Genomic DNA, 24,974 nt, shown 5'->3' with positions numbered 1-24,974 from the left:
CCACGGGGTTGAGCGCAATTTGAAACAAAAAAACACAAACAAACGCACCCGTCCGTTGTTTTCCGTGTTTTCGGTGCTGTCACTCCTGTGGCATCCTTTTTCTTTTCATCCCTTTAGAAATACACACACACGCCGTCGATGACATTTACGCATTCTTTTGCTCAGCCTCCCCCCAGCCCGTAATGTGCTTGTGTGCGCGCGCGCGCGCGCACACACACCCCGTCTTTTGGTGTTTTTCTTTGAGCCCCAAAACCCCCCGCTTTTTCGCGTTGACTTTCGAGTGAAAAATCACAAACTGCCAGACGGGGCTCCATCGCGTTTGACAGATGAGGCTTTGTTTATAAACCATCCCCGTACTGAGTGCGATTTTGACGTTTCACCGTGCAGCGCTGAGTGACGGAGAGCAAGAGAGAGAGAGAGAGATCGAGAGAGCGATAGAGAGCGAATCGAGAACGTAAATATTCACTGCACATTGGAGGTCAACAAAGCGATTGGTTGGGTTGCATGTGAAAAGTACCTATTTGCAGGTGCATTTTTTTAGGCCCACTACTGAGGGCGCACACGGGAACAAGCGTTTATTAATGCGTCTCTTGTCAAACAATGTAGTGTGCGAGTGTTTGTATTTACCGTGAAGAGGGCAAGAATTATTACTGCGCGCCCGAGGTTGTGTGTGCGAGCTGTCAAAACGCGCACCACACAAAGTTCCTCTGCTGTTTATTTGGGGTCTGCTGTGGTTCGTTTTTTTTTTGTTTCGTGAAATACGCACATTCCCCGTGTTGCATCGATTTTTCCAACCATCAACTCGCTAGCAGCGCAATCTTCAGGTCGGTGTGGTGGCGTTATCTCGCGTCGTGTGGAGACGATTTGCAGAAACACCGTTCGTTGGAAGAAAAGCGCCCCGATATGATTGTTCGAGCTGCGAACCATTTGCCAAAGGCGTACACGGGCCAGCAGCAATGAGCGAAGTGAACCGCACAAAGAAGAAGTAGCTCAAGTGCGAAAGCAGCATACACGCCAGACGTGGTGCGCCGAGTGCGTGCGTGTGTGACTGTGTGTCCGCGTGTGTGTGTGTGTGCGGTGGGCCTTCCAGCTGACGTTGGTGGAGGGTTTGGCGCTCGTCCAAAACGGCCCCATCCGAAGGGGCTTTTGCAACAAAAGTACACGTAAGTATGAATGGGTGTGAATAACGGAAACGACCATCATCATCATCCCACTCCCGTAAAAGAATCCCACACGCAACCAAATTGTTGGCCGCTGGTGCTGTTTGCGTACGCAACTACGCAAAAGTTTTTCACCACCCAACCACCCACCTTTATGGTGGCATTTGCGGGAAACGCTAGCCAGCTGCAGCAGTTTGGGGGCGGGTGTGTTGTTGCATTATAACGCAATCATTCATCGGCAGGTTGGGCACTGCTTTTGCCACGGGAATCGACGGGGGGGAAATAAAAAGAAAAGCAAAACAAGAAAAGAAAAGCAGCCAGCGAACGAACTAACTGTACACTTGCGGGGTGGTTTTTACTGTTTTGAAGCCTGAATTTGGCACACAACGAGTGGAGGCTCCACGTCGCCTTCCACAGCGGGGTGTTCTAAGCAGAAATTGGGGTTCTCCTGCCAGAGTGAGAGAGAGAGAGAGAGAGAGCGAGCGAGCGAGCGAGAACCAACTCACTATCGGAATGTTTGGCTCAATTCGAACCGCACATTTGACCAGCTGCATATGCTGCACCAACCGACTGGAATCACGTTATCACGCTGTTCACCCGGCAATGTGAGCAAAAAAAAAAAGAAAAAAAAGGAGGCCACCCCACACTCCAACACGGGGAACTCCTCCCCGTCCGAGACTCCTCATCGCGCATTTTATTTTCCAAAACCGACTCGCCCCCGATAGCGCGATAGGAGCTGAATCACACGAAAAATTGCATCAACCACACACAATGGCGTATGGGAGGAGCGTAAATCACCGCTTTTCCGTGCGACCTCTCTCTCTCTCTCTCTCCCCTCCTTACCACCACGCGTGTGTGTGTGAGACAGCCCCCAGGGTCGTGGGGAATCGGTGACCGATTGGAAGGGGTTGTTCTTTTTTTGTGTATGTCGCCCTTCTTGCCGTCGATTATTAGTCGAGCCGCAGTTTAGGTTGCGCGCTGTCTGTCGCAACAGAAAACGGGAGATTTTTGGGGTGTGTGTTGTTTTCGGGCAAAAAACCGCGTTAATTGAAGCTAAACGTGTGCCCCAACTCTCGATGTACAGCACGGTGTTCCCGAGCCACGGGGTGGTCCCGTGATATTGTCACGAAAGGAAAACGTTCTGCCCCGTTGCGGTGAGGATGAGGTTGAAAAAAGCGCAAGGTGTGTGTAGCAAAGTGAGCTGTGTTTTGTAGAAAACGTTCCTAAAGGAGGTGAAAGAAGCGAGAGACTCTAGAAACCATAGTATGCGGTGATTTGTAACCCCCTCCCAGAGCTGCTTTAAGTTGCCTTGAGAAACGAGCAAACGCCTGACGTGGACAACCTTGACCAAAACGCGCGCGCCAGCACCGTTCGCTAGTCTCTGTCTTGGGTGTCCTTATCGAACAGCGTGTGGCTTGGAGGATGTGTTTACCGATCGGTTGAAAGGTATCTGCTGAATTTTCGAACCGCAAACACCACTTATCTTTTGCCCCCGAGGAGAGGGAGGTTGTGTGTGCGTTCGTGCAATCAGCGTCATGGAGCGCACACAGTGATGTGCAGGTTTTTTTGCAACCCATCCGGCTACAGGCAGTATCGAAAGTGTGTTTGGTGCGTGCGGGATTCACTGCACAGTGTTCGGGGGGAATCTGTTGTCTGCGACCGGTTCTTTTTTTTTTGGGAGTATCGTTATCAGCAGTTATCCGTTTCGATGGTTCGCAATGAAGCATGTGGTTTTATGTGCGTAATGGTTTTTTTTTTGTTGGGAAAAGGCACCCCCCCCTGGAACTATGCAAATAAAACCCCTACCGCGAGAGAGAGAGAGAGAGTGTTGGCTAGAATTGTGCAAATAATAACCGTCAATTTTCTCCCCCTCATTCTCGTTCCAATTTGTAGCGATTTTAGCTAACGCAAAAGCGCTACCCAGCCCAATCCCCAACATGGATTCGGCCACCGGTTCCGGCCTGATGGAGGAGTACGACCTCATGAAGCAACCGAAGTACCGCGTGTACATCTCGAACATCGACAAAGCGCTCAAAAACTTCGAATACTCGAGCGAGTGGGCCGACCTCATCTCAGCCCTCGGTAAGCTCAACAAGGTGATCTCCTCAAACGCGCAGTACCAAATCATCCCGCGGCGCATCAAAATCTCGAAACGTCTCGCACAGTGCATGCATCCGGCCTTACCCTCGGGCGTGCATCTGAAAGCCCTCGAGTCGTACGATGTCATCTTCAGCAACATCGGTGTGGAGCGGCTCGCGTCGGAGTTGTTCATCTACAGCGCCGGGTTGTTCCCGTTGTTGGGCTACTCCGCCATGAACGTGCGGCCTACGCTGTTGTCGATATATGAGAAGTACTTTGTGCCGTTGGGTGAGAAACTGCGGCCCGCTTTGAGTGGGTTTTTGAGTGGCGTGTTTCCCGGTCTGGAAGCTGGACAGGATCATTTCGAGCGCACGAATCAGCTGCTGGATAAGGTGTGCATTGCGGTGCAGCTGGAGTGCTTCTACACCTGCCTGTGGGAGTGTATCGTGACGAACGCTTCGGTTAGGTTACCGGCCGTTACGTACGTGCTGGAGCACTACGACAAGAAGGTTCCTTGTGCGACTCAACGTGAACTGCTCGGAAGCAGTGCTGAGTTGATGGTGAACGGGTTGTGCAGCTGCCTGAATGATGGCGTTATCCTTGTCCAGCGAAACACGCTCGAGTTCCTGCTGCTTGCGTTTCCAATGCATGATCCACTGCTTTCGGAAGCGTACACAACGCGGTTGGTTAAGACGGCACTCAACACCATCCTGCGGCGTGATATGTCGCTAAATAGGAGGCTTTACTCGTGGTTGCTTGGAGCCGACACAAGCATGGGCAAACACCTGCAAGGACCGGCAACGGCTGGTGTGATTGCTGGCGCTGGATCACCTGAACCGTACGACCCGAACACCTACTTCGAGCGATTCGCGAAAAGGCGATTAATTGCCGCCTTCAAGATGGTGTTGAAGGAAAGCATCACCCACACACCGGTTGATTTGAGTCCTTATCGGATTCTAATTTCGTTGCTCGATAAAGCCGAAATTGGTCTGCGCATTCTCGACGACGTGCTGTGTGACGTGATACGGGCGATTTCCCTGTGCAACGGTAATCTTGACGTACAGAAGTCCGCTAACTTGCTGTTCTCGACGTTCGATCCCGCGTACATCTGGAACTATATGTCGCGGTTGTATCGTGAGGCTGCTGTACGGACGGAATGTCGTGCGAGTGATACGGAACCGATACGGATTGATTCTGGGCCGGTTAGTACGGTGGAGGTGTGCCACCTGACGGAGTTCCTGCTTGAGACGCTCTCGCTGGAGATGTACAACGAGACGACGCGTGTACACCTGCCAAAGTTCCTGCTGTCGCTGATCTGCATGCTGACGACGTACGAAAGCAACATGCACTCGGTGGAGGTCGCGGCGTCGTTGAGGTTATGCGTGAAGATCGTCTCGAAGATCCAACCGATGATCATGTCGGAGAAGGTGCTTGATCTGTCGCTGAATAGGAGTGCGAGTGCGACACCGCAGCAGCAGTACGCCGGCGGTGGGTTGCAGGGTGATAGCGCGAAGGATAGCGTCAATTTGGAGAAGAGTAGTAGCGATTCGAAAATACACGAATCTTCTTTGCTCGTGCAGGAGAATGGTACGTTTCAGCGGTCGAGCTCTAGCCAAGGGTTGCACAAGAAGGCGAAGGGTGGAACGCCAGGAACGGCAGGATCCACTTCCGGTGGCGGGAAGTACAACAAAAAGAACAAAAAGTCTAAATCCTACACGAAGCTGAGTGAGCTGAACTCGAGCCGCGAGGGTTCGGTGAAGGGCAGCAAGCAGAAGATCAACCGTGCGGAGTCGGCGATGAACATGACTGGCGCAAGCTCGACTCCGAACCTTGAGAATGGCGCCGTTGTTAATGGGAACGAGTCTGGGGAGGGTGCTGATGAGGAGTCGATCGAGGGTCGGAAGAGGTTTAGCTGCAGCAGTAGTAGCAGCAGCAGTAGCAGTAGTAACAGTGGCTACACCAGCAGCACAACTGATAGCAGTCGTAGTCGCAGCAGTACTGGGAGTGTCGCTGAAGAAGCAGGTGTTGCAGCGAGAGGGATCATTATTCAGGTGGAAGCGTCGGAAAGTGATGGTGGAAGAGGACCTACGGGATCTGCCATTGCACAGCTACCTGATTGTCCTATTCTGGATCGTTGCATCCGGCAGTACGTGTCGTTTTTTGAGCTGTACGTTTGCCGGAAGTTGCTGTCTGGTTCTGGTGGGGAATCGTGTGGTGAACAAGTGACCTCAGCTCAACGCAATGTTGGACCTAAGGGTGGTGACCAACAGGCAGGTGTACCATTATCCAGTGATCATGACTTGGTGGTGATCAACAAGCTGGCGCGTGAGTTGGAAGCGGTCTTCGAAACGCTCACCACAAGCTCTCAGTCATCGAGGGCTAAGCTAACGGCGATGTTGGCTCAATCCGTCGAAGGATCTTCATCAACACCCTCGATGAAGGGCTCGAACCGGGAACACAACCGCCGACAAGAGTACGAGATAGCGCAGCTTGTGAGGTGCAACGAAAAGGTGTCCCGTTTGTCGCGAACTCCCGTTTGTGATGCGCTTAAGAACGCGCTCAAGCTCGCGTGTAACGTCCTCACGGAGATGTCCTCGTTTCCGAGTTATCGCAATGAAGCAGGAGGTGCTGAGCGACTCGATGACGTGCCGGGTTGGTTGAAGGCCCTGACCGTGTTGGCGATCTTCGTGAGTGATCTGGACACGCAACTATCGGCGGCTCAAACTCTGATCGACATGATTGGGTTGTTGCGCACGAACGGCAAGAAGTCCTCGAAGGAATCCCCGGGTAATGGCAAAACGATCGTGCTTATGATGCCGCTGTTGAAGATGTCACACGTCCACTGTCTGGAGAGGCGCACGAAGGTGTTTCAGGTGTTGACGACGATGTTGTGGGATTATTTGGACGCGGCAAGGCCAGAAGCGCGCACAATTAGTCAGCTGTTGTATCGCATCCACAACTGTCTGGATAGTCGGTTCACGGAGCATGTCATCATCGATCGCATACTGGTGCCTCAGGCGATGTTTGAAGATGAAGAAACCGCGAATGGGCATTATCGGGGGATTCTGGAGCGAACGGTTGGACGACGGAGTAAGGAACCATCGCCGCTGCACGCGCTGTGGAACATTCCGGTGTTGGCGAAGACGGAGCTGAGGATCGATTCGGAGGGTTTCCGCAAGTTTCAGTTGTTGTGGAAGCTCGGTCGTGACACTTACCACGGGAATGAGTTCGAGAAGCTGCTGTTTATGGTGTTGGATTCGCTGACGCTGCCCAGGAACGTGTCGATTCAGGTGAAAACCTCCAACTGGCTTCGGGAGGTGCTCGTGCGTGGTGATATAGGGCGCATTCTGAAGCTTCTGTTGAAGACGTTGTTGAATGAGAGCACGAAGCGTATGAGCATTTTCTGCCCTAAGCGTCTGAGAGCTATAGGAGTGGGCATGGAACAGGACGATGGCACGGTGAATGGGACTGGTGGTTCAGTTAGTGAATGGGAGAAGGAACTCCTGGCAGATGCGGATGTGCAGTTGAATCAGGCATGCTTCGCCGTAAGCTCTGAAGATGGCCAAATCCGATACCACATGGATCCAGCTGCTGGGTTGGGGAAAAAGCGCAGCCCAATCCGATCGATCCAGAAGAAGATCTTTGGCGTCTCGATCGGAGGAAGCGGAAGTTCAGGCTCGAAAGGTGGTGATGCTGGTCGCATCGGAACAACCGGAAGCGGTGGTCAACTAATCGTCTCGAACTACGTCACGAACGAAAGTGTCGGTAAAAAGAACTCCACCGGTGGTGCGTCAACGTCAGATCAAGGTGACGATGGTGGTCAGTACGGTAAAATCTCGGTGATCATAAATCCCCTCGAATCGGAACAGATGAGCGCCTCGGCGAAAGCTTTCGGCATGCGAAATCGTTCCAACTCAATGGGATTGCTGGCTGGGGCTGCGGGCGACCCAGACAGTGGCATATCGGAACCGAACTCACTCGCAACACCCGGAAGTGCTGCAACACCACTGGGAAAGAAGGAATTCCACCGGTCAACGTCGGATTTAGACGATACGAATGATAGTGAGGTAGATTTTCAGCACCACGGCAGTGGTCGGGGAAAGCAACGCAATAGTCGGCTGCGAGGATCGGAAGGATACGTGGACAATGAACCGATCAAGCGGTACGTCGAGGATGGCCCGATAGTGGACTTTATCAGTAAATCGAGTGATCGCTTTCGCAACCGTAAAACATATCTCATCTCATCGGGCAACCTGTCTGGGGTCGGTGATGAATCGCTCCTGTCTGGGTCTTCTTATACACTCACGAATGGGCTGACGCCATCGCTGACTGGTACGATGACGACGGATGAGATTTTAAACGATGATGGCAGCATCACGATGACGGCTACCACCACAACTAGTGGTGAGTGTGGTTCGAGCACGATGGATGATAAATCTGACCTTCCCAAGGTCACGTTCACGCGCATCAAGAGCTGGCGGAATGGGAACAAGCTGTACCCGTTCCATACGCACTTCCTCGTGTACGAGTCGGTGTTTAATACGAAGCAGGTGTTGTACACGATCGAAACGCTGCGGAATATCCTTACGAATGATGCACGGTTTTTCCTGTGCCTGTCGGTGACCACGTCCGTGTCCAGTGGGCAAATTAAATCGCTGTTGCTGCGGCACAGGCGAAACATCTTTGGGAAAGGTTTTACTGAGGCTCGGGATGATTCGGAGCATCAGAATTTGTACCGTGGCAGTATGTACCTGGAGGTGATTCTGACGATCTTGCTGTACTACATGCGCAGCTACCAAAGTGACCAGGGTCGTGATGGAAAGGGCAGGCAACCTTCGCGGGATGATTTCAACACGAACGCGAAGATTCAGCTCGAGTGTATCGAGCTGATGACGACGATCTTCAGCGAGCTGTTAGCGGTGGTGCGAGATGTCGGCAAAAACCTCGCAAACTACGTCGCGGATCAGCTGGACAAGTGTAAGGTGCAGAAAATCGTTCTCTACTGTCTGGCGTCGTCGGTGAACTATTTCGCGAGTCCCGGCGCGTACACGTGCCCCGCGGATGAGGTCCTGCGATATAGCGACCCTGAGAGTACCCGCCAGAATGCGGAGGCATATCAAATCGAACTGTTGCGGTTGTTGCTGGCTTTGTTGAAGCTCGAGCACGAGATCACGCTGCAGCGTGCTGATGGAGCTGAGACCGCCTCGGTGGCAGGAGCATCCTCAACAACGTCCGCAGGAGGATCGTCAGGATCTTCAGGTGGTAAAAGTGGTGCTGCGGGACTACCAAGTAGTGCTTCCCCGACAAAGGTTGCACCGGAAACGAAGCGAATGTACCGGTACTCCCCGAATCAACTGCTCGCTCAACAACCGATGTTCCTCTCGACGGTTCTCTCGGCGCTGGCGTGTGATCGGCTTCAGCACGTGCACAAGAACTGGACGGACATGATCACGGCTTGTCTGACGTGTTTGCCACCTGGTAACCTTACCAACATCGTGATCAGTGTCATCCATCAGCTGTGTAACAATCTGGATCGTGTGACGAGACGGGATCGTATTCTCGTGCAGTCGATCGATTACATCGTATCGCAGCTGGAAGCGATCACTGTGCTGGCACACTATTGTCTGCTGGATAGCTCACAGCAGATCTCGTTGGCTAGCATGTTTAACGCCTCCACAGGGAATGGTTTGGTAGCGTCAGCAGCTGCAGCAGCCGCAAATCAATCGGGGCAGATCATCAACAACATCGTGAACGTGTTCCTCTCCTACTCGTCATCCCTGTTAACGGGTGGCATCAATCAGCAGGTGAAAAAGAACCACCAGGAGGTAGCGAAAGCCGCCATCCTTAGCCACCTGCCAAGGATCATCATCACAATCGCGACACTGTGGGAGACGAGCATCAGCGAGTTCCGGCGAGGCAAACATCAACTGCTGGAATTTCTGAGCCCAATCTCGATGCACTATGGGACGAACTTTTTAACCGCCATTGCCGTCGCTTGGTACGAGCGAAGTGGCGCAGATTCGGCCACTTCCGGCCGAGCCTCAGCGTCGGGTGATGCTGGCAGTGAGGCGCAAGATATTGATTTTTTCGACATCATGACGAAAGCGCTGCCACAAGCGAGTGACAACCAGCTGCTGTTGGTGAAGTTGATCACAGGCATCCGGATCATGTCGGTGGATTCGTTCATTCAGACGATGCATCAGGTGATCAAGAATCCGCCACCGATCTATCAGCCACCGTGTGGGCTTAATTTGGAGGTGAGCTCGCTGGAGCTGCTGTACTTCTTCCTTATATCGGGTGTTTCACCGGCGCAGTACACCGATTGCTGGAGCTCGTTGTATGCGTTGCTGAAGGACTGTCTGGCGCTGCAGATAACGGCTCAGTTTGTGGCTCTCTCGATATTGAATGAGTTCGTGCAACGTTGCCCCACGATGCCGTTCTCGGACAAGAAGGATTTGCGTGATCTGCATGACGTTACGTCGCGCCTGGTGGAGGCCGTTTCGAATGTGGCTGGGTCGTGCCTTGAGCAAACGACCTGGTTGCGGCGTAATTTGTCTGTGAAGGAGGAGTTCAGCTCGATCGAGAGTACGGGCAAGGATGGGTTGTTGATGCCTTCGAGTCAGCATTATTCGATACAGGCTCAGTCGATCCTGGCGTCGATTCTGGCGTCGCTGTTGGATGTGGCGTTCAGCTCGCAGGAGAAGGACAAGGTGACGACGATCGTTACCGGCGTTATGTACAACATCGTGCCTTATCTCAAAACGCACACGGTGAAGAATATTCCCACGTTTCACGCCTGCTCGAATCTGCTGGCCAGTTTGAGCACGTATCAGGTAGGTGGTTTAATTCCAACAGGAAATTCTGGCATTTTACATCCCTCTTTTCTTCTTTTCACATCAACAGTATATTCGCAAAGCCTGGCGCAAGGACGCTCTCGATCTGCTGCTGGATTCGGCCTTTTTTCAAATGGACAGCCGTTGCTTGCCGTACTGGAAGACTATTCTTGATAGTTTGATGACCTGTGATAACACTACCTTTAGGGATTTAATGAGTAAGATCAGCATGCGACCTGATAGTGTTGGAAAACTTTAATTAACTGGTGTGTGTTTTTTTACAGATCGTTTACCATTAGCGCAAACGGGAACGCTAAACATATTTACGTCCAAGGAGCAGGAATACGAACAGCGCGCCCTGCTGCTGAAGCGGTTGGCGTTCGTAATATTTTGCAGCGAAGTCGATCAGTACCATAAATATATGCCGGAAATTCAAGGTATAGCTGCACGATGTTTTGTGTGTTTGATGAGGTGCATTGCATTTACCTGCCTTTTTGCCTTCCAATAGAACAACTTGCCAACAGCTTGCGCCTGCCACAGGTCGTACCATTAATCCAATCGGCAGTGTTCCTATGCTTCCGCGTGCTGCTGCTACGAATGTCGGCGGATCATGTGACCAGCTTGTGGCCGATCATCATTGCCGAGATGGTGCAGGTGTTCATATCGATCGAGCAGGAGCTGATGACCGACACGGAAGAGTTTAGGTAAGCTATACGGGCGATGGTGCCAATTGATTTAATGCGTGTTTTTGCAAACTTCTTTTCACCGCCATTTTGTTACTAACTCGGCAATCTTTGTTTTCTTTTTCGGTGGTGTTACTTTAAGCTTCTCTTTAGAGCCCTCTATTAGTACTGTAGACATTAGGATTTTCTGTTGTTTTTTTTTCTTTTGCTATTTTCTCACTTTTCTTTTCGTGTTTATACGCTATTTTGCCTCGTTTTACGTTTGATTATTCTCTCTCTCTCTGATTGTTGGAGTTGGACGAACCGATCGTTAACTAAATATGCGAATTTTTTCTTTGTCTCTTTCACTGTATCACATACCTACACACCAAATCACTGTTTCTTCATTGGTTGTTTGTATTTCGTCATTTGAAATCTGAAATCACCACCATCCCCAAACTTCAAAAAAAATCAGGTCCCAATCGAGGTAAGAGCATCCTGGGTGTTAAAAACTCACTACTGGTAATGAGCCAAAGTTCAGCGATAGGTTGTTTATAATAGCAAGTTTTCTTGAGGTGGGAAGGGATATCGAGAAAAGCGTTTCGTCCTGCAAATGTGCAGTAAGCCTGGTGTTAATATTCGCATTTCTTTCCCGTCCCGGGCTTCCATTAGCCAACATATTCGCATGCTTTCGGGTTTGGATACGGCCTGGGTGACAAACACAAGCAACGGATTGTATTCCTACGGACATCCGCATTGGCGAATGGTGCAGCTAGAGACGGCCAAATTGTTGGAATTAGGGTGCGTTCTACCGGCCACCATTTTGCCGCACTTCCAGATGTAAGTAAATTTGATTGAAAGATACGATTTTAGTTCATTTAATTGACGATTTTCGTCTTTACAGGTACCGGTGGGCGTTCGTGAGCAGCCAGAACGAAAACCTTCACAAATCGTGTGGATTCGATGAGAAGAAAATGGCGTTCATACCACACGTCTCTAGAATATCTCAATTAATGGATCTACGCTACACATCGCATTCACCGGTTAGTAGAAAAGTTGTAGAATTATTTTAGGTGCCGTACCGAGTCATTAATGGAGCTTTTCAACCCACATTGCTTGCAGAAAACGCAAACGACAAAAGGCAGCCACATAATGCTGACGAGCCAAGCGATAAACACGCTGCAGGACTTGTACGGATTTTTCTCGACCCTCTCAATGCGCTGGCCATCGCACATATCATACACCGACACCGAGAAGGACACCAAGCAATGCCTGGAGGAGGTGGAGTACGTTTTGGCGCTTGACTTTCTGGAAAAAATCCCCTCCGCCAAGTAGTAATGGCAGCGATATTGAAGCTAACTCGTGAGTCTGTCATGGAGATATCGAAGCCTATCCAGAGAGGCTGCGAGTATACGATGCGTGATTGATTTCAGTATTTTTTTGCGAATTCTGATGAACTGAAAAACAGCTAATTTTAGGTTGGCTTTTCTCGTCAGTTCATCCTTTTCTCCTTGCCGTGGGCAACAATTGTTGCAGAAGTTGCCACCCGCAAAGTGCATACAGCATTCCTCATGATGCGGTTGCGGGAGTAGATTAAAAATGTCCTGTTGTACGATCGACGCGTGTGGAGCAATGGATTGTGGGAATGTGTTTTAAATTGAACGACTGAGCCGACGTTTGGCTAACAGATTTAGTCCCATGAGCCGTGTCTGGTGTGTGTGTGTACGGCTGTGTGCGTGTGTTATTGTGATTTATGATTCATAACTATTATGTGCATCGATTTATCAGTGGTCGAAAAAAAAACGAAAAAAAATAAGAAAATAGACGCGCGTTCCCCATCACTATGGATGGACGAATGGATGGTGCAATACAATTACGAGGGGGAATTCAACGCCAGAGAATATGGAACGAAGTGTGATGTTACAGTAATGAGCGGTTAGCCTTTAGACAATGAGCATGCTTTATTTAGACAGTGGATTGTGAATGCGAAGAATGTTATCTTAATTTATGATTATAAATTTAAACCTGAATGGATCAATAAATGCTGTTTGAAATACATTTTTATCACAAATCATGGCGGGAAGTATCGTAAATTCCTTGTTTAGGATGACTTTTCCGAAAAAAAAGCGTTACAGGAGAAATCATTTGAAATGGTAGGAGAAAACCTGATGGTTTTTTTTTACCTATTGTTGATCTTTATATACATTCGGCGGAGCTTAGAAAGCTCCAAATCAACGATCGTAAATAGCAACCACTGTGGTAAATTTCAAACCAGGCAATATAAACGACGAGTTCAAAACTAAACTTGTAAACAGGTTAACAGGTCTGTACATAAATATGATATTTGGAATTCATCAAGCTTCAGAACTCAAGTGATCAACACGCATAGTTGTTCGTAAGAATATCTCCAAGAAAAAACATTTGATCAACAAAAAATGTAGCCGTGAAATAGTGTTAAAAAAAGAATGAAAAGTTGTACAATAAGCACGCATCACGAAAGAAATCACACTTCTTCGCTGCTGCCATTTTGTGCTTTGTATTCTTGCTAGATTTTTGCAACCAGTTGAACAAACAACAAACCCATCGCACAAAACGCCCGCGATCGGCACAAAACGCATGCGGGATTGATTTGAAAAATGTTCCAATTCGTTCCAACGAGCAGCCGACATTTTCCCGCAGTCTACGGAGCGCTCAAAATTGCTCGTGATACAGATTCACCGCAATAACAACACACCAAAGTACAACAGTTCGAATGTACCGTCGCTAGTGCCGTCTAGCAGTGCCGTGTTTGTGTTCTTCGTTATCAAACCCATCGTTCCGGTTGCGAAGGAAATCGTGTAAAAGCAAATTCACCGATAAGCTTTTAGCATCGCAAGGCGAAAACAATGACCTCGGTCTCGAGTGGTGCAAATGCGTGCAAAATTATATTCTTCCTGAAAGTGTTATGCATTTATCTCGTGAAAAACCCCCACACCGTTTACGCTAGACCACAGGCAGTTCCACAATCGCTCAACGCGACTAATAACGGTAATATTTTTCTCAGTTCACGCCTGGCTAGCTCTAGTAATAGTGCTGGGCGTTGGTACCAGGTTTGTGTGTAATTTTGTGGCCCTTTTTTCTTTTGCTCTCACTTCTCACCACCCACAGAATACACCTACGTATCCAGCTGGCCAATTTTAGAACGAAAGCTCGGCTCCGTATCAGCCGTAGCCATCGATGGGGCAGGCGATATCGTGATTTTCCACCGCGCATCGCACGTCTGGACACTTAGCTCATTCGACACGGCCAACAGATACCTGGAAGCAACAGGTGGTCCCATCGATCAACACACGGTGTTGCGATTTCACCACGAAACCGGCCAACTTCAGCAGGAATGGGGCGATAAGCTTTTCTACATGCCGCACGGTTTGACGATCGATCATGAGGGAAACTACTGGCTAACGGATGTGGCGTTACATCAGGTGTTTAAATTCAATCTAAACCAATCGGTGACGCAACCCGAGCTAGCCTTGGGCACTCGGTTTGAGCCCGGAGATGGGATGTATCACTTTTGCAAACCAACAGCGGTTGCGGTGATGCGAACGGGCGAGTTTTTCGTCGCAGATGGGTATTGTAATGGACGGATCGTGAAGTACTCCGCTGATGGGTTGCCCATTTTATCCTGGGGACGTAATTCATTCGCCCTAACCCGCACTTTTACGTTGCCTCCTGGACCAGTGCCGGAGAGCTTTTTTGCTATCCCTCACGCGCTAACATTGGCAAACGATCGCGAGTTGCTGTGTGTTGCTGATCGCGAACAAGGACGTGTACAATGTTTCCACACGGGCAATGGAACGTTTCACTCGCAGTACAGCAGCCCGGAAATTGGTAGCCGGCTATTTAGCGTAAAATACATCCCCATCGAGGGTGGGCTGTTGTACACGATTAATGGACCACAGTTCGATCTCGATGCGAAACCCGTCGGTGGTTACATCATCGAAATGGTGGGTGGACGTGTTGTGGGTCGTTTTCAACCCAACAACACGGTGCACGCGTTCAGCAACCCACACGAGCTGGCTGTGACGGATGATGGTGCGGAGGTGTATGTGGCGGAATTAAATCCACAAATGGTGCATAAATTTCGGCGCACGCGTGTGTTGTCGAGTCCATCACCCACTTTCCCGCGGGAACAACAAACGGCTAGTGGACATTTTGTGGATGCACCGGAAGCTTCATACAAAGAAGCGATGGGAGGCACGAGTGATCTAACCGCAGGATCGATTGGGATATTTTCCATCGTAAGTACGTTGATCGTGACCAGCTTGTTGGTGATCCTGATGGCGCGAGTTATATGCTTCCGTTCGGGAGCTTCACCGTCCCAGTTTGATGAAGTGCCGTTGCGGAATATGGGCGAATGAGGGATGCAGGTACTTAAGCATTTCCCAAACAACAAAACATCCCTTAACCTATATTTACAGTATGATCTGTGATCGAGACTGACTTGACGATTGACTTGAAACACTCCAAACACACGACTTGACGACGAGCAGAAGGACTGAAAGGGCTAATGTAACACAATTGGCAATGTGCAATTGCATATGCGTGCAATTATGCGGGTATTTAATAGCGATAACGGTTGTTTATTTAAATATATTTCACGAACTGACTGAACGCCCCATATCTCGATGGTCATTTGTACGCGGTGATGGCATGATTCCGGGGCGAAATGTAAGGATCAAACAGGACGTCGATGCGGGCTTTCAGACCTGTTTGGGAAGTGGAACAAAGTTTGTGTGAAAGAAATCTCTAAACGATCCCTTTTCCTTGGGTCGCAAAAATACCTTTTTCATGTAGAAACAATAACCGATCGTACAGGAGGATCGTTTCAATCAGTGGCGCAAACATCAACCGTAGCGTGTAGAACTTCACGACATCCTCCCACCGGGCGATGTTTGCGAGGGTTTCTTCCGAATGGATCTCCTCGGGAGGGATTGAAAACCCCAACCCAACAACCGCCCGATGGCAGTACTCCTCGAACGTAACATCCGCGGCTTTAATGCCTCCTTTCAGCCCTGAGCGCTGCAAATCGGGACGCGATCGAACGATGATACTTTCGATAGCGGCCCGGTAAGCGTGCACTTTAAGCTCGTGATAATCAGCACGGAGCTTTTCGCGATACTGTTCGATCGCATGGCAGGCGATTTCTCGCGCTTCGTAGCTTAAACGTACGTCGGAGTTGCGGCAAAAATTGCTGAGGGGAAATCCATCCACGTTTCCGGCTGCTTTGAGCACCGAATCGGTGACGGAAAGCTTCATGTAGCAACAGCAGACGAGCTTAACGAAACGACACCCCGAGCAAGCAAGGAAGAGTCGAAGTAAGGAAGGAGCTAAATCACCGCACGGGTGAAGACCGATTAGTCCGAATTGGAATGGGCTACCGTCGGTTTCAAGATTCAGCGCAGTTCGAACCATCTGCTCGAACCCGATTGGGTCAATATTCTGCAGGTCAACTCGTGCCTGCAGATGCACCGGATTTATAAGGCTTTGCTGCAAGGTTGGATCGTTTTTCGTTAGCCTTCTCCATAGCTCAGCATCTTTTTGTCTATGAGAAGAGAAATTGCATTTAAAACATCCCGCTATTATGTGCTACTTTGGTACTATTTCCCAACCACACCTTGCTGCGTGGACGAAGGATGCCTCCTGCTCCAGCCCGCACATTCTAAACCCAAATCCATAGCCAAGTGTTCGCGCTAAATTCCCCTGACCCGAACCAACATCGACCAGCGTTCTACAGGTACCTAAAGGTTCGTGAAAGCAGTTGATTGCAAATTGCTCAACCTCGTGGCGCTTTTTGAGCTTAACCGATTTTTGAAACAAAGCCGTCTGTTGCCGAAACACTACGTTCGAATGTGAAGCAGGTTTTTCCGTTGGTTGAGATCTTGTGTGCACTAGCTGGCGGAAAAGTGCTCTCAACGTAAGCACCGATAAAGGCCACACGTGAACCTCATTTTCTCTACGATCGAACGAAAGCAGTTCCGGTAATTGCTGAATCGGTATGTCCGCGAAACATCGACTCCAACAGGGCGGAAGGCGGTTCCAATGGCTTAAACGGTAGAAATCCTAAAATTATGAAGTGTTATTGCAGAAAATTTCACAGAATTCCACGGGCGCAATCCATTACCACAATATACGCATCTATCAGCCCCCTGTAAAGTTGCACGATCCGGTAAGCTTGCGCAATTTTCTCTCGCAATTCCGCCTCCACGTTCATGTCGGTCGGTTTGTTTATAAAACTCATCGTTATCATCACGCAACGGCACACCTCATGCGCACACGTCATCTAGCAACCTTAAGCTGTCAGTGCGCTCGCGCTGACGTTTAACACCCCCCGGTCGAGGGGTCGACCTTTCAAGCCAAATTCTAAACCATGCGTCAAAGCCCTCCCACAGGCAGTGCAAAACACAATCCAGCACATAGCGCTACAAAAGGTGGAGGAATGTGTTGTGGCTACACCGATTTTGCGGGGAAACCAATCGCACCCTAGGGAACCCTTTTTCGCAGCAGTAATTAACGGTAACTGGCGGGCGGTAACTGTCCTTAAATTCAGGCTAAATCCGTGCATGAACCTCGTTGGCGGGAGACCTCTCTCGTTATCGCAGCAGAGACCCCCAGTGCCCAGCATCACGGAAATTCCCGATAATATACGGGTCCGATAGTCCTCCCACACCCTCCCACACCCTTCGTCGCATCAGCTGATACGCGTTTTTGACAGACACACGCGGTGAGCCAGACACAATGTGAGGGTTTGTTTATGAAGTGCTGTTTCTGTTTTGTGACGGAAGTGACGCGAAAAAACAGCGGATCGTCGGCCCGAAAAGGGGGTTTGCTTGAAGGCGGCACAAAAACCCGTGCGAATTTGTGCACCTTTCGAAAACGGCTCCCCGTTTTTTTCTTTCTTTCTGGGATGTGCACTTGACGCGTCGGTGTGCTCGCGTAACAACAAGTGCGACGCACGGTTCTCGAACGCAAAAAGCAACACACCTCTGGTGGTCGTGGCTGTGTGCGTGCGTGTGTGGCAGGATTTCGTGACGTGGGTGGGAAACGCGGGGGGTGGTCAGTGGCAGATGAATTAGCACGCGAAAAGAAGCCAGCCAAATGGAAGTGCAGTGAACGCGCGGAAAGCGAGTCTTACGCCACCGAAGGAACAGCACCGAGGCGAAAGAGTGAGAAAGAGAGAGAGACCGTTGGGCGGGGGAGGGTGGTAATCAGAGAGGAAGACCCTCCTCGGGGTGGTGGGTGAAGAAAGGAAACAGCTCAAGTGATAATTATTGATAGCGTAGCTTCGCCGCAACGAAGCTGGACCACGAAAGGGAAGCGAAAAAGCGAACGGGCGCCCAGCCTACTATAGGCAAACCAGCAGCAGCAGCAGCAGCAGCAGCAGTTTGTCCGATAATTCCCCGGGATACAGCACACAAAAGCACGTCTCGTTGGTGTGCAACAGTACACACGCAGGAAGAAGGAGCAACAAAAAGCCACCGGCGGCGCGTGTGGTTTGGTTTTTGGCGTTGAGGACGAACAGGAGCACTTTCTGGTTGGGGACGGGCGATATTCCGTGAGATGGTGCTCCATCTCATGTGCGTGATAACGTGCGTGTGTGTGTGAACGTTGTGCGTGTGCCATCGAACGGGTGATCGCGCGCGACCGAGAGAGAGAGAGAGTGAAACAGGATGCTGTGAAGAAATCGCCAGCAAAGCAAAGTCGCCTTCACCACCAACGTCGACAAGCATCAGCTGTGTGCGTGTGTGGCTGTGTGTGTGTGTGCGTACGCGGGTGATTGGCATTGTGTGGATTTTGGGGGTGAGTTTGGCTGAGAGAAGCATAAATTCCGCCTCGGAGATTGATTTGGCGAGCCAAAAACCCGGGCGCACCGGGGTTTGATTTTGGACCGTTTCTTGGGAGACCCCAAAAAACTCCCCACTAAAGAGGACCTTCGCGAGCTTTACGGTAAGTAGCATGCGGGGGTGGGGGTAAGGGGCGATAAACCTGTTGTGGGTGGAGGAGGAAGAGCGAGTTGGCTCTTTCGTAAGGACTCTCGTGGGGATTTTGCTCGCGTTGTTTTTTTTTGCGACCTGCGCGCACCTTTTGAGTGTATGGGTGTAGAAGAACAAACCCTCCCCCGTGGGTTGACGTTCTGAACCGGCCTCAACACAAAACCCACAGCATAATAAAAAGCCCCCCCTCTCCCCCCTCCCTCTCCCCTCCCTCGAGAGCAAAAGGAGAAAGGTGCGCGCTCGCGCTTGTATGTGAGCTGACCAACCAACCAACCAACCAACCAGCCAGCAGTGCAGCATAAAACCAGCACAGGTAGTACAGAGCGCGCCAGGAGCAGAAAACGTATGCAAATACTTGTTGCTTCTCTGGCTTCGTTCGGTCGTTCATTCACAGGGCATGAGTGATAAGGGCTCAGGCGGCAAGTGAAGAGAAGCATCCTTTGCAGCAGAGAGAAGGACCCTCCTCAGGAGCTCACTTTTCTCACTCGTGGATCGAATGAACAAAAAAAAAAAAATGGACCATCAACCGCTCCTTTCGCTTTTCTCCGTGTCACCCCCACCCTCCCACTCCCACACACACTCTCTCTCTCTCTCTTTCGCACGTTGCGTGTGTGCCTGTGTGTTTGCACAATCGCAATTCGGAATGGCATTATTCTGCCTGAAGCCAAACGAGAGCGCCCCCCGCCCCCTTGTTGACCTTCCACCCCCACCGGCCCACCCCCGGTATCGATACTAACGTCACCATTCCCCACCCACCCCCATGGTGAGAGTTTCAAGGCCGTCGTTGGCGATGCGGTTTTTCCTTTTTCCATTCCCCCTCCCCCCACTGTGGCTACTGGCGGGGGTCTCGATTGGTCAATGGGGGGGGGGGGGGGGGACGAAAAATTATCCTTAGATAAGTCTTCCTCGTTTCTTTCGTTTTGCGAAGCCCTACACCCTGCGAAGAAGCCTCGGCACACGCGGCGTTAGAGAGTGCTCTCTCTCCCCTTGGGGCACTTACTTATTTATTTCGCCTTTCTTCCGCTCGCTTTTGCAATGTGTGTGTGTGTGCCATTTTCTTCTTTAGGTTGTTGGTGTCCTTCCAAAAAAAGGGGAACCCGGGAACCGAAGCGTGAGAGTGAGGGATAGTGTTAGGCATCCTATTATGTTTTGTGTGCAATTGATGCCACCGACGGCCGGGAGAGTTGGTACATTATATCATGGGAAATTGGTGGCCTTTGGGGGCGAAAGAATGGCTCATTCATTCCTTCTGATCCTGCGTGTGGATGGTAAATCGAAAGGACATCGGTAGCATGCGCGCATGGATGGCCCAAAAGTGGCTAATTTCAATCAACCACTCGTTTTGGTGATCTACCGGTTTTGTGCTCGTAAACGAACGAACGAACGAAAAATCACCTGCCTTCGAATTTTTGTTTGCCTCAGGCACTCGAAATGTGCTTTGGTTTACACACACACACGCTCAGGTTGCAGAAGGTGTTCGACAGGTTGCATCCTCTGTTGCGTCTCAAACCTTCGCTTCAAGCACCACCTAGACAAGCTTGCGTTGACTCTCTGTGCGAGATTAAAACACGCTCGATAAGATGAAACTATTCGTCGTCGTCGTCGCGTTTCTCCACACACGATCTCGTTTCAGCAGCCGACTTCCTTCCACCTTCTGCCATCTTCCTGCTCGATGCGTGAACCAGTTCCAAATCAGAACCCGAAGACTGGTTTCCCTACCGCGGCACCGAGAAGCAGAACAGCTTCAGCTGGGAAGGAGGATCCCGCTTTCTGGTTCGATCTGACCACACGTCAGGCCGTCCCCCCGGTGGGTTGGTTGTGCTTGTGGTGGCGCAAATTATTAAACCCCCCTCCCCCCTGGTTTTTTTTCTTCTCTTCTCTTGCCCCTCTTTTCTTCCCCCCGTGTGGTCGGAGGCTCATTATAATCGCGATCGAGAAGTTCGCCCTTTCGGGATCGGGGAATGCCTTTGCTTAATGATCGATGATGGATAGTGGACAGGTCATCGTGCTCAACAGGCGTGCGCGGAAGGCATCTCGCTTTTCCAGTTTCCGGGGAGAGAGAGAGAGGGAGAAAAGTGCAAACTCATGCGTACGATTGTTGGCCGGTTTTTTTTTTGCTGGTGCTTTGGGTTGAGTTCTTGTGGCTGGAGTCCTTTAGGAGCCCCTTTTTTGCCAGGCATTGGAGTGCCTCTTCGAAGAAGCTTTGACCTCTCTACGCATGTGTCTAGCTTCGATGATATGAACCTGAGCAAATAGAACCGACAAACGGATGTCGCTCTGTCTTCTTGTCGCACCTTCGCTTCAAGGATGCATGCTGGGGGTGAAGCATTTTCCACCACTTTGCAAGGGTGCTTTTTGGCGTTCGGTGGGTTTATGTTTTATTTGCGAACCGTCGTCGGTTGTTTTTCCATTTCCATCGTCGTCATGGCGCCTCGGCCGGTTGCCCATTGAGGGTGTGTTCCGGCCGGGTTTGAAGATTAAAGATCAAAAACGGTTTGGAAAGGCGCGCGCTTGTTTTTTTCCTTTCCTTTGAGGGTTTTATTGCGGATCCTCACGCGCGTGCTGAGGTGTTTTTTTTTGTCTTGGTAATGGCAGAAGGCATTTGGCATCTTCAAACGAAAGCAAAGCGGTCCGGAGTTAGCGGGAAAAGATTAATTTGTGTTTTTGACACATTTTTCCTCGGAAGAGCTGGCGATATGGCGCCTGTTGTTTTGCTACCTTTTTTGGGCACCGGACGTACAGAAGAAGCTGGCCGGGCTTTGCTTTAATCGAATTTTTGGCCTTCACAGGCACGAGGGTATTGAATGATTTATCTGGTAAAGGACACTTGTGTGCTTATTTCAGCTCCAGCAGATCCCGAGAACGATCTCGAAGCTAACAGGTTGGGTAAAACGTGTTATTCACCTGCTTAAAAAATATCAGGTAATGGGAAAAAAAATACCTAGAATGGCTACTTGGATGAGCTTAAAATTCAAAACCCCCGTCGTCGTCGGTTACGCAACACGAGTGGCCGAATTTCTCGCCAACGAGAAATCGAAATTTGATGGTGTAAAAAGGCAAACAAAAAAAACGAAAAAAAAACAACCGCCACATTTCATCGCGCTCTAACCTCCGAAACCGTGGACGAACGTTTACGATGTTGCGTGCTGAAGACGATTCCATTCGCCGGTCTCGGACGGAGCATTAACATATTGCGTTAATGCAACTGCCGTACAAACCTCTCCCTGGCCATGGTCAAAGGAAAGCGAATGCGTCGCGCCAAAAAGCCACGAATAATAGCAACAATGCCATCGCAAAAACCGGCCACCAAAAACTCGTCTCCTGGGAAAGGATGTCTAGGAGCAGAAGGAGTAGCAAAAGAAACAGTCGAACCTTATCCAATGGAACGCTTGTTGCGAGAGAAGGTTTACTTTCACGTCCTTTCGAATTTTTCGTCCGACCGATTTTCAGCAACAACCACGTTTTGTGGGGGGGCCCGCCATTGTGCAATGGGAAAGATTGCAATTGCAACCCGTAAAAGTGAAACTGCACCGAAACGCTGCGCTGGGGGTTTGATCATGGAAACGGAGATTCTGCGGGAACGTTCCACGTAGTCCTTTTTTCGCTCGATCGGAGGAGATTCTTCAGCAAGTCGCAGGAGTTATTCAACCTCCTGGTGCACGTGTAAGAGCGGCCATCCTTCGTCAGACATTCATTTCATCTTGAAGGGTAGCACAAAAAAACCCCAAACCAACCATTAGAACGTATCATGTCGTCCTCTTTATCGTCAGCACGATTTTGGTCCCCTACCAGTGCTGCCTGTTTCCATCTCCCGGAGCGTTTCCCGGCGACGATGGCCGCTGCCGTTGCTCGAGGTGTTGAAAAAGATGCGCAAGCGCGTCATACACCACATTCGGCCGAATAAAAGCGCGCTTTGCGAGGAGTTTTGTTGTTCTTCTTCCGTGTGTGAGTCGTGTCAAGCACACTGGGAGGCCACAACAAATCCAAAGCACCATGAGCGCCCGTCTGGGGGAGCGATGGGTGTTGTTTTCTTCGCGCTGTTGTCGCTGGCTCGCCGCGATCATCAGCCACAAGGACGAGCATGTTCTCTCGGGAGGGTGATTGTAAGGCGCGTGATTCGTGCTATTACGTTCGAAAGAAAGCGTATTCTTTGAGCGTTTCGAGTCGAGTGATCGGCGCTCTATCGAGCCCGTTCGAAAGGGGGGAACATCATCGTTTTTTCCCTCATTTTCCCCAGCATCAGCATCGGCCCCCGTTGTTCGTCGGCTAGAGCTCGATCAAAGTCGATCGCGCACACAAGCGCGCGCGCACCCCAAACAAGCTAAAAGGCCAACACCACCCTCGTGGGGGAGATCGCGTAGCTATGACATCATTGATTTGTTCGAATCGCACCAAACGAGGAAGCGAGAGTCCAAGTCCAAGTGCCGTTGTTTGCGAGTGAGACAGAGTGAGAGCATCGTTCGCACTCGCTCTAGCATGGGCGCACACACACGCGTTACTAATCTGTGGTGCGAGGCGGCTTTAGAGCAGCAACAAAAAAATGTGTGTTTCGCGGGTGAGATGCGTGCTGGTGTGCGTGCGTGCGTCCGATCGTTCGCAAGCGACGCAAACCCCGTGACCAGTGAGAAGCGGATGGTGAGCAAATTTGCTCACCAAAGATCACTACGCTGAGCTGGGTGGTGTGATCATCAATGAAATTCGATTAAACACACTCGCTGGATGATGATGGGTATGTGAAAAAGGTTTGCAAGGAATGCGTCACTAAATGGTGTGGTGATGTTGCGGACGTTCACGCGAAAATGCGCGTGTGTGTGTGTGTGTGTGTGGGCGCGCCAACACCACCAACGAAAAGCGCGTTGTTGTGTTTCTGAGGGGCAGTTGTGTGGCTTTTTGTTTTATCATATCGTCCCATCTGCGACCGACTTCCCACCCCTTCTCATCTCCATCACCCCCTTTCCCCCCCCCCCCCCCCGTAGAGGCTCGTGTAATCCCATTTGCCTTCGCGCGCGTCATAAAAAAGGCGAACATTGCCGCGCGCGCGTATTTGCTTGCGTACGGCGCCTCGCGCGCAAGATCATCATCTGTTTGCGCGCTCTCATGCCCCACCATCCCACCTCCACCCCCCTCCAATCACCCTCAAAACGAACGTTCGAGGGTAGAAGATGCTGCTGGCTCATTAGATTCGATGATAAAGCAGCTACCTAACACGGTTTGCTATCGGTTTGCTGACTGGCTGCCTGCCACAGCACGCGTATTTCGTAACACAATTTTTAAACCATTTAAAGTTTTTCTTTATGCTGTACAACCGAGAAAAAAAAAACCTTCACCTCCGAATGCACTTCAGCCGGCGACGCTGCGCGATGAGAGCAATTTTGGGCAATTTTTATTGATTTGTTTTCGAACCGCCCGAGATTGATGATGATTGGTGGGGGCTGGTGTGATGGGGGGGCAAGCCAAGCAAAAAAAAAAACGACGATCGCGTATCGCTTATCGGGCGAGCATAAAAACCATGCTGGTGTGAGTGTGTGTGTCAGTGTGGAATGTTAACATTTCGCATCGATGACCTTCGCTCACGTCTCAGATTTTGGGTGACGCGCGTTTTTTGGCAACATCAACAGAAGAAAAAAACCAGATACTATGCATTTGGGGGGTTGAAATCGACACCGGTTCGAGGCGGTTTTTTAGATAATAAATTAGTCACACACGCATACAGCGTGTAGTGGCGCAAAGTGGCTTCCTGTGAGTGATCGTTTTTTTTGTAAGTGCTTTTCCCAAAACCCCCACCGAACGAACTAACGCAACATTGTGTGGAAAAAGCAATTATCTGCCGCAGCGATGTAAAAGTTGTCCAGTGCGCGACACACAATTGGCAGTAAAAAGCCGGGTGATTTATCCCAAAAAAAAAAACTTCGTTACACAAAAACTCGTTGTTTTGTGGTGTACTTTAAGTGCTGTTACTAGGCGCACGCGATTAGTTGAGGAAACGACCCTCGATAGTTTTGAAAATGGCTCGCCATCGTGCACAACGCAAGCGAGGATGGCTGCGAAGGGCCAACAGCCTTAAGCGAGTGTTATCTTTTGCAAATCAAAACAAGCAAACGATGCGAAACGTTTACCCTCCTCCGTCCGGATGGTGAGCATTTCGTCCTTCAGCCGATATCCTGCGATGGTGATTTTTTTTTTCTCTCTCCAATACCTGTTCGCGCTGCC

At 50.3% G+C, this 24,974-nt stretch overlaps 3 protein-coding genes across 5 annotated transcripts; 2 read left to right on the top strand and 1 right to left on the bottom strand.

The window, feature by feature from the left end:
- Positions 1-3,094: 3,094 nt before the first annotated feature.
- LOC128722813 (protein dopey-1 homolog) lies at positions 3,095-12,560 on the top strand. 2 transcript variants are annotated; one of them, XM_053816494.1, is made up of 9 exons: positions 3,098-10,072; positions 10,143-10,290; positions 10,357-10,509; positions 10,581-10,776; positions 11,210-11,221; positions 11,407-11,574; positions 11,639-11,777; positions 11,857-12,096; positions 12,203-12,560. In XM_053816494.1, the coding sequence occupies exons 1-8, from the start codon at positions 3,098-3,100 to the stop codon at positions 12,067-12,069; spliced, it is 8,004 nt and encodes a 2,667-aa protein (XP_053672469.1). In that variant the 3' UTR covers positions 12,070-12,096; positions 12,203-12,560. The 2 variants fall into 2 exon arrangements, with proteins under 2 accessions (XP_053672470.1, XP_053672469.1); XM_053816495.1 differs by having other exon boundaries at positions 3,095-10,072; positions 11,857-12,560.
- A 1,010-nt stretch (positions 12,561-13,570) lies between these two features.
- Positions 13,571-15,378, top strand: LOC128725199 (peptidyl-alpha-hydroxyglycine alpha-amidating lyase 1). 2 transcript variants are annotated; one of them, XM_053818924.1, is made up of 2 exons: positions 13,571-13,761; positions 13,882-15,378. In XM_053818924.1, exons 1-2 carry the CDS (start codon positions 13,620-13,622, stop codon positions 15,129-15,131), a joined length of 1,392 nt encoding a protein of 463 aa, XP_053674899.1. In that variant the 5' UTR covers positions 13,571-13,619; the 3' UTR covers positions 15,132-15,378. The 2 variants fall into 2 exon arrangements, with proteins under 2 accessions (XP_053674899.1, XP_053674898.1); XM_053818923.1 differs by having other exon boundaries at positions 13,571-13,797.
- A 24-nt stretch (positions 15,379-15,402) lies between these two features.
- On the bottom strand, positions 15,403-16,984 carry LOC128724518 (methyltransferase-like protein 25B). The gene is made up of 4 exons (XM_053818243.1): positions 16,895-16,984; positions 16,388-16,833; positions 15,555-16,315; positions 15,403-15,479 (listed from the first exon to the last, which is right to left on the bottom strand). The coding sequence occupies exons 1-4, from the start codon at positions 16,982-16,984 to the stop codon at positions 15,403-15,405; spliced, it is 1,374 nt and encodes a 457-aa protein (XP_053674218.1).
- Positions 16,985-24,974: the final 7,990 nt, after the last annotated feature.

The sequence above is a fragment of the Anopheles nili genome, chromosome 3 (genome assembly GCF_943737925.1).
Source record: "Anopheles nili chromosome 3, idAnoNiliSN_F5_01, whole genome shotgun sequence".
Lineage (NCBI taxonomy): Eukaryota > Metazoa > Arthropoda > Insecta > Diptera > Culicidae > Anopheles > Anopheles nili.
Note: the sequence above shows the minus strand (reverse complement) of the source record. Positions and strands in the feature narration are given on the sequence as shown.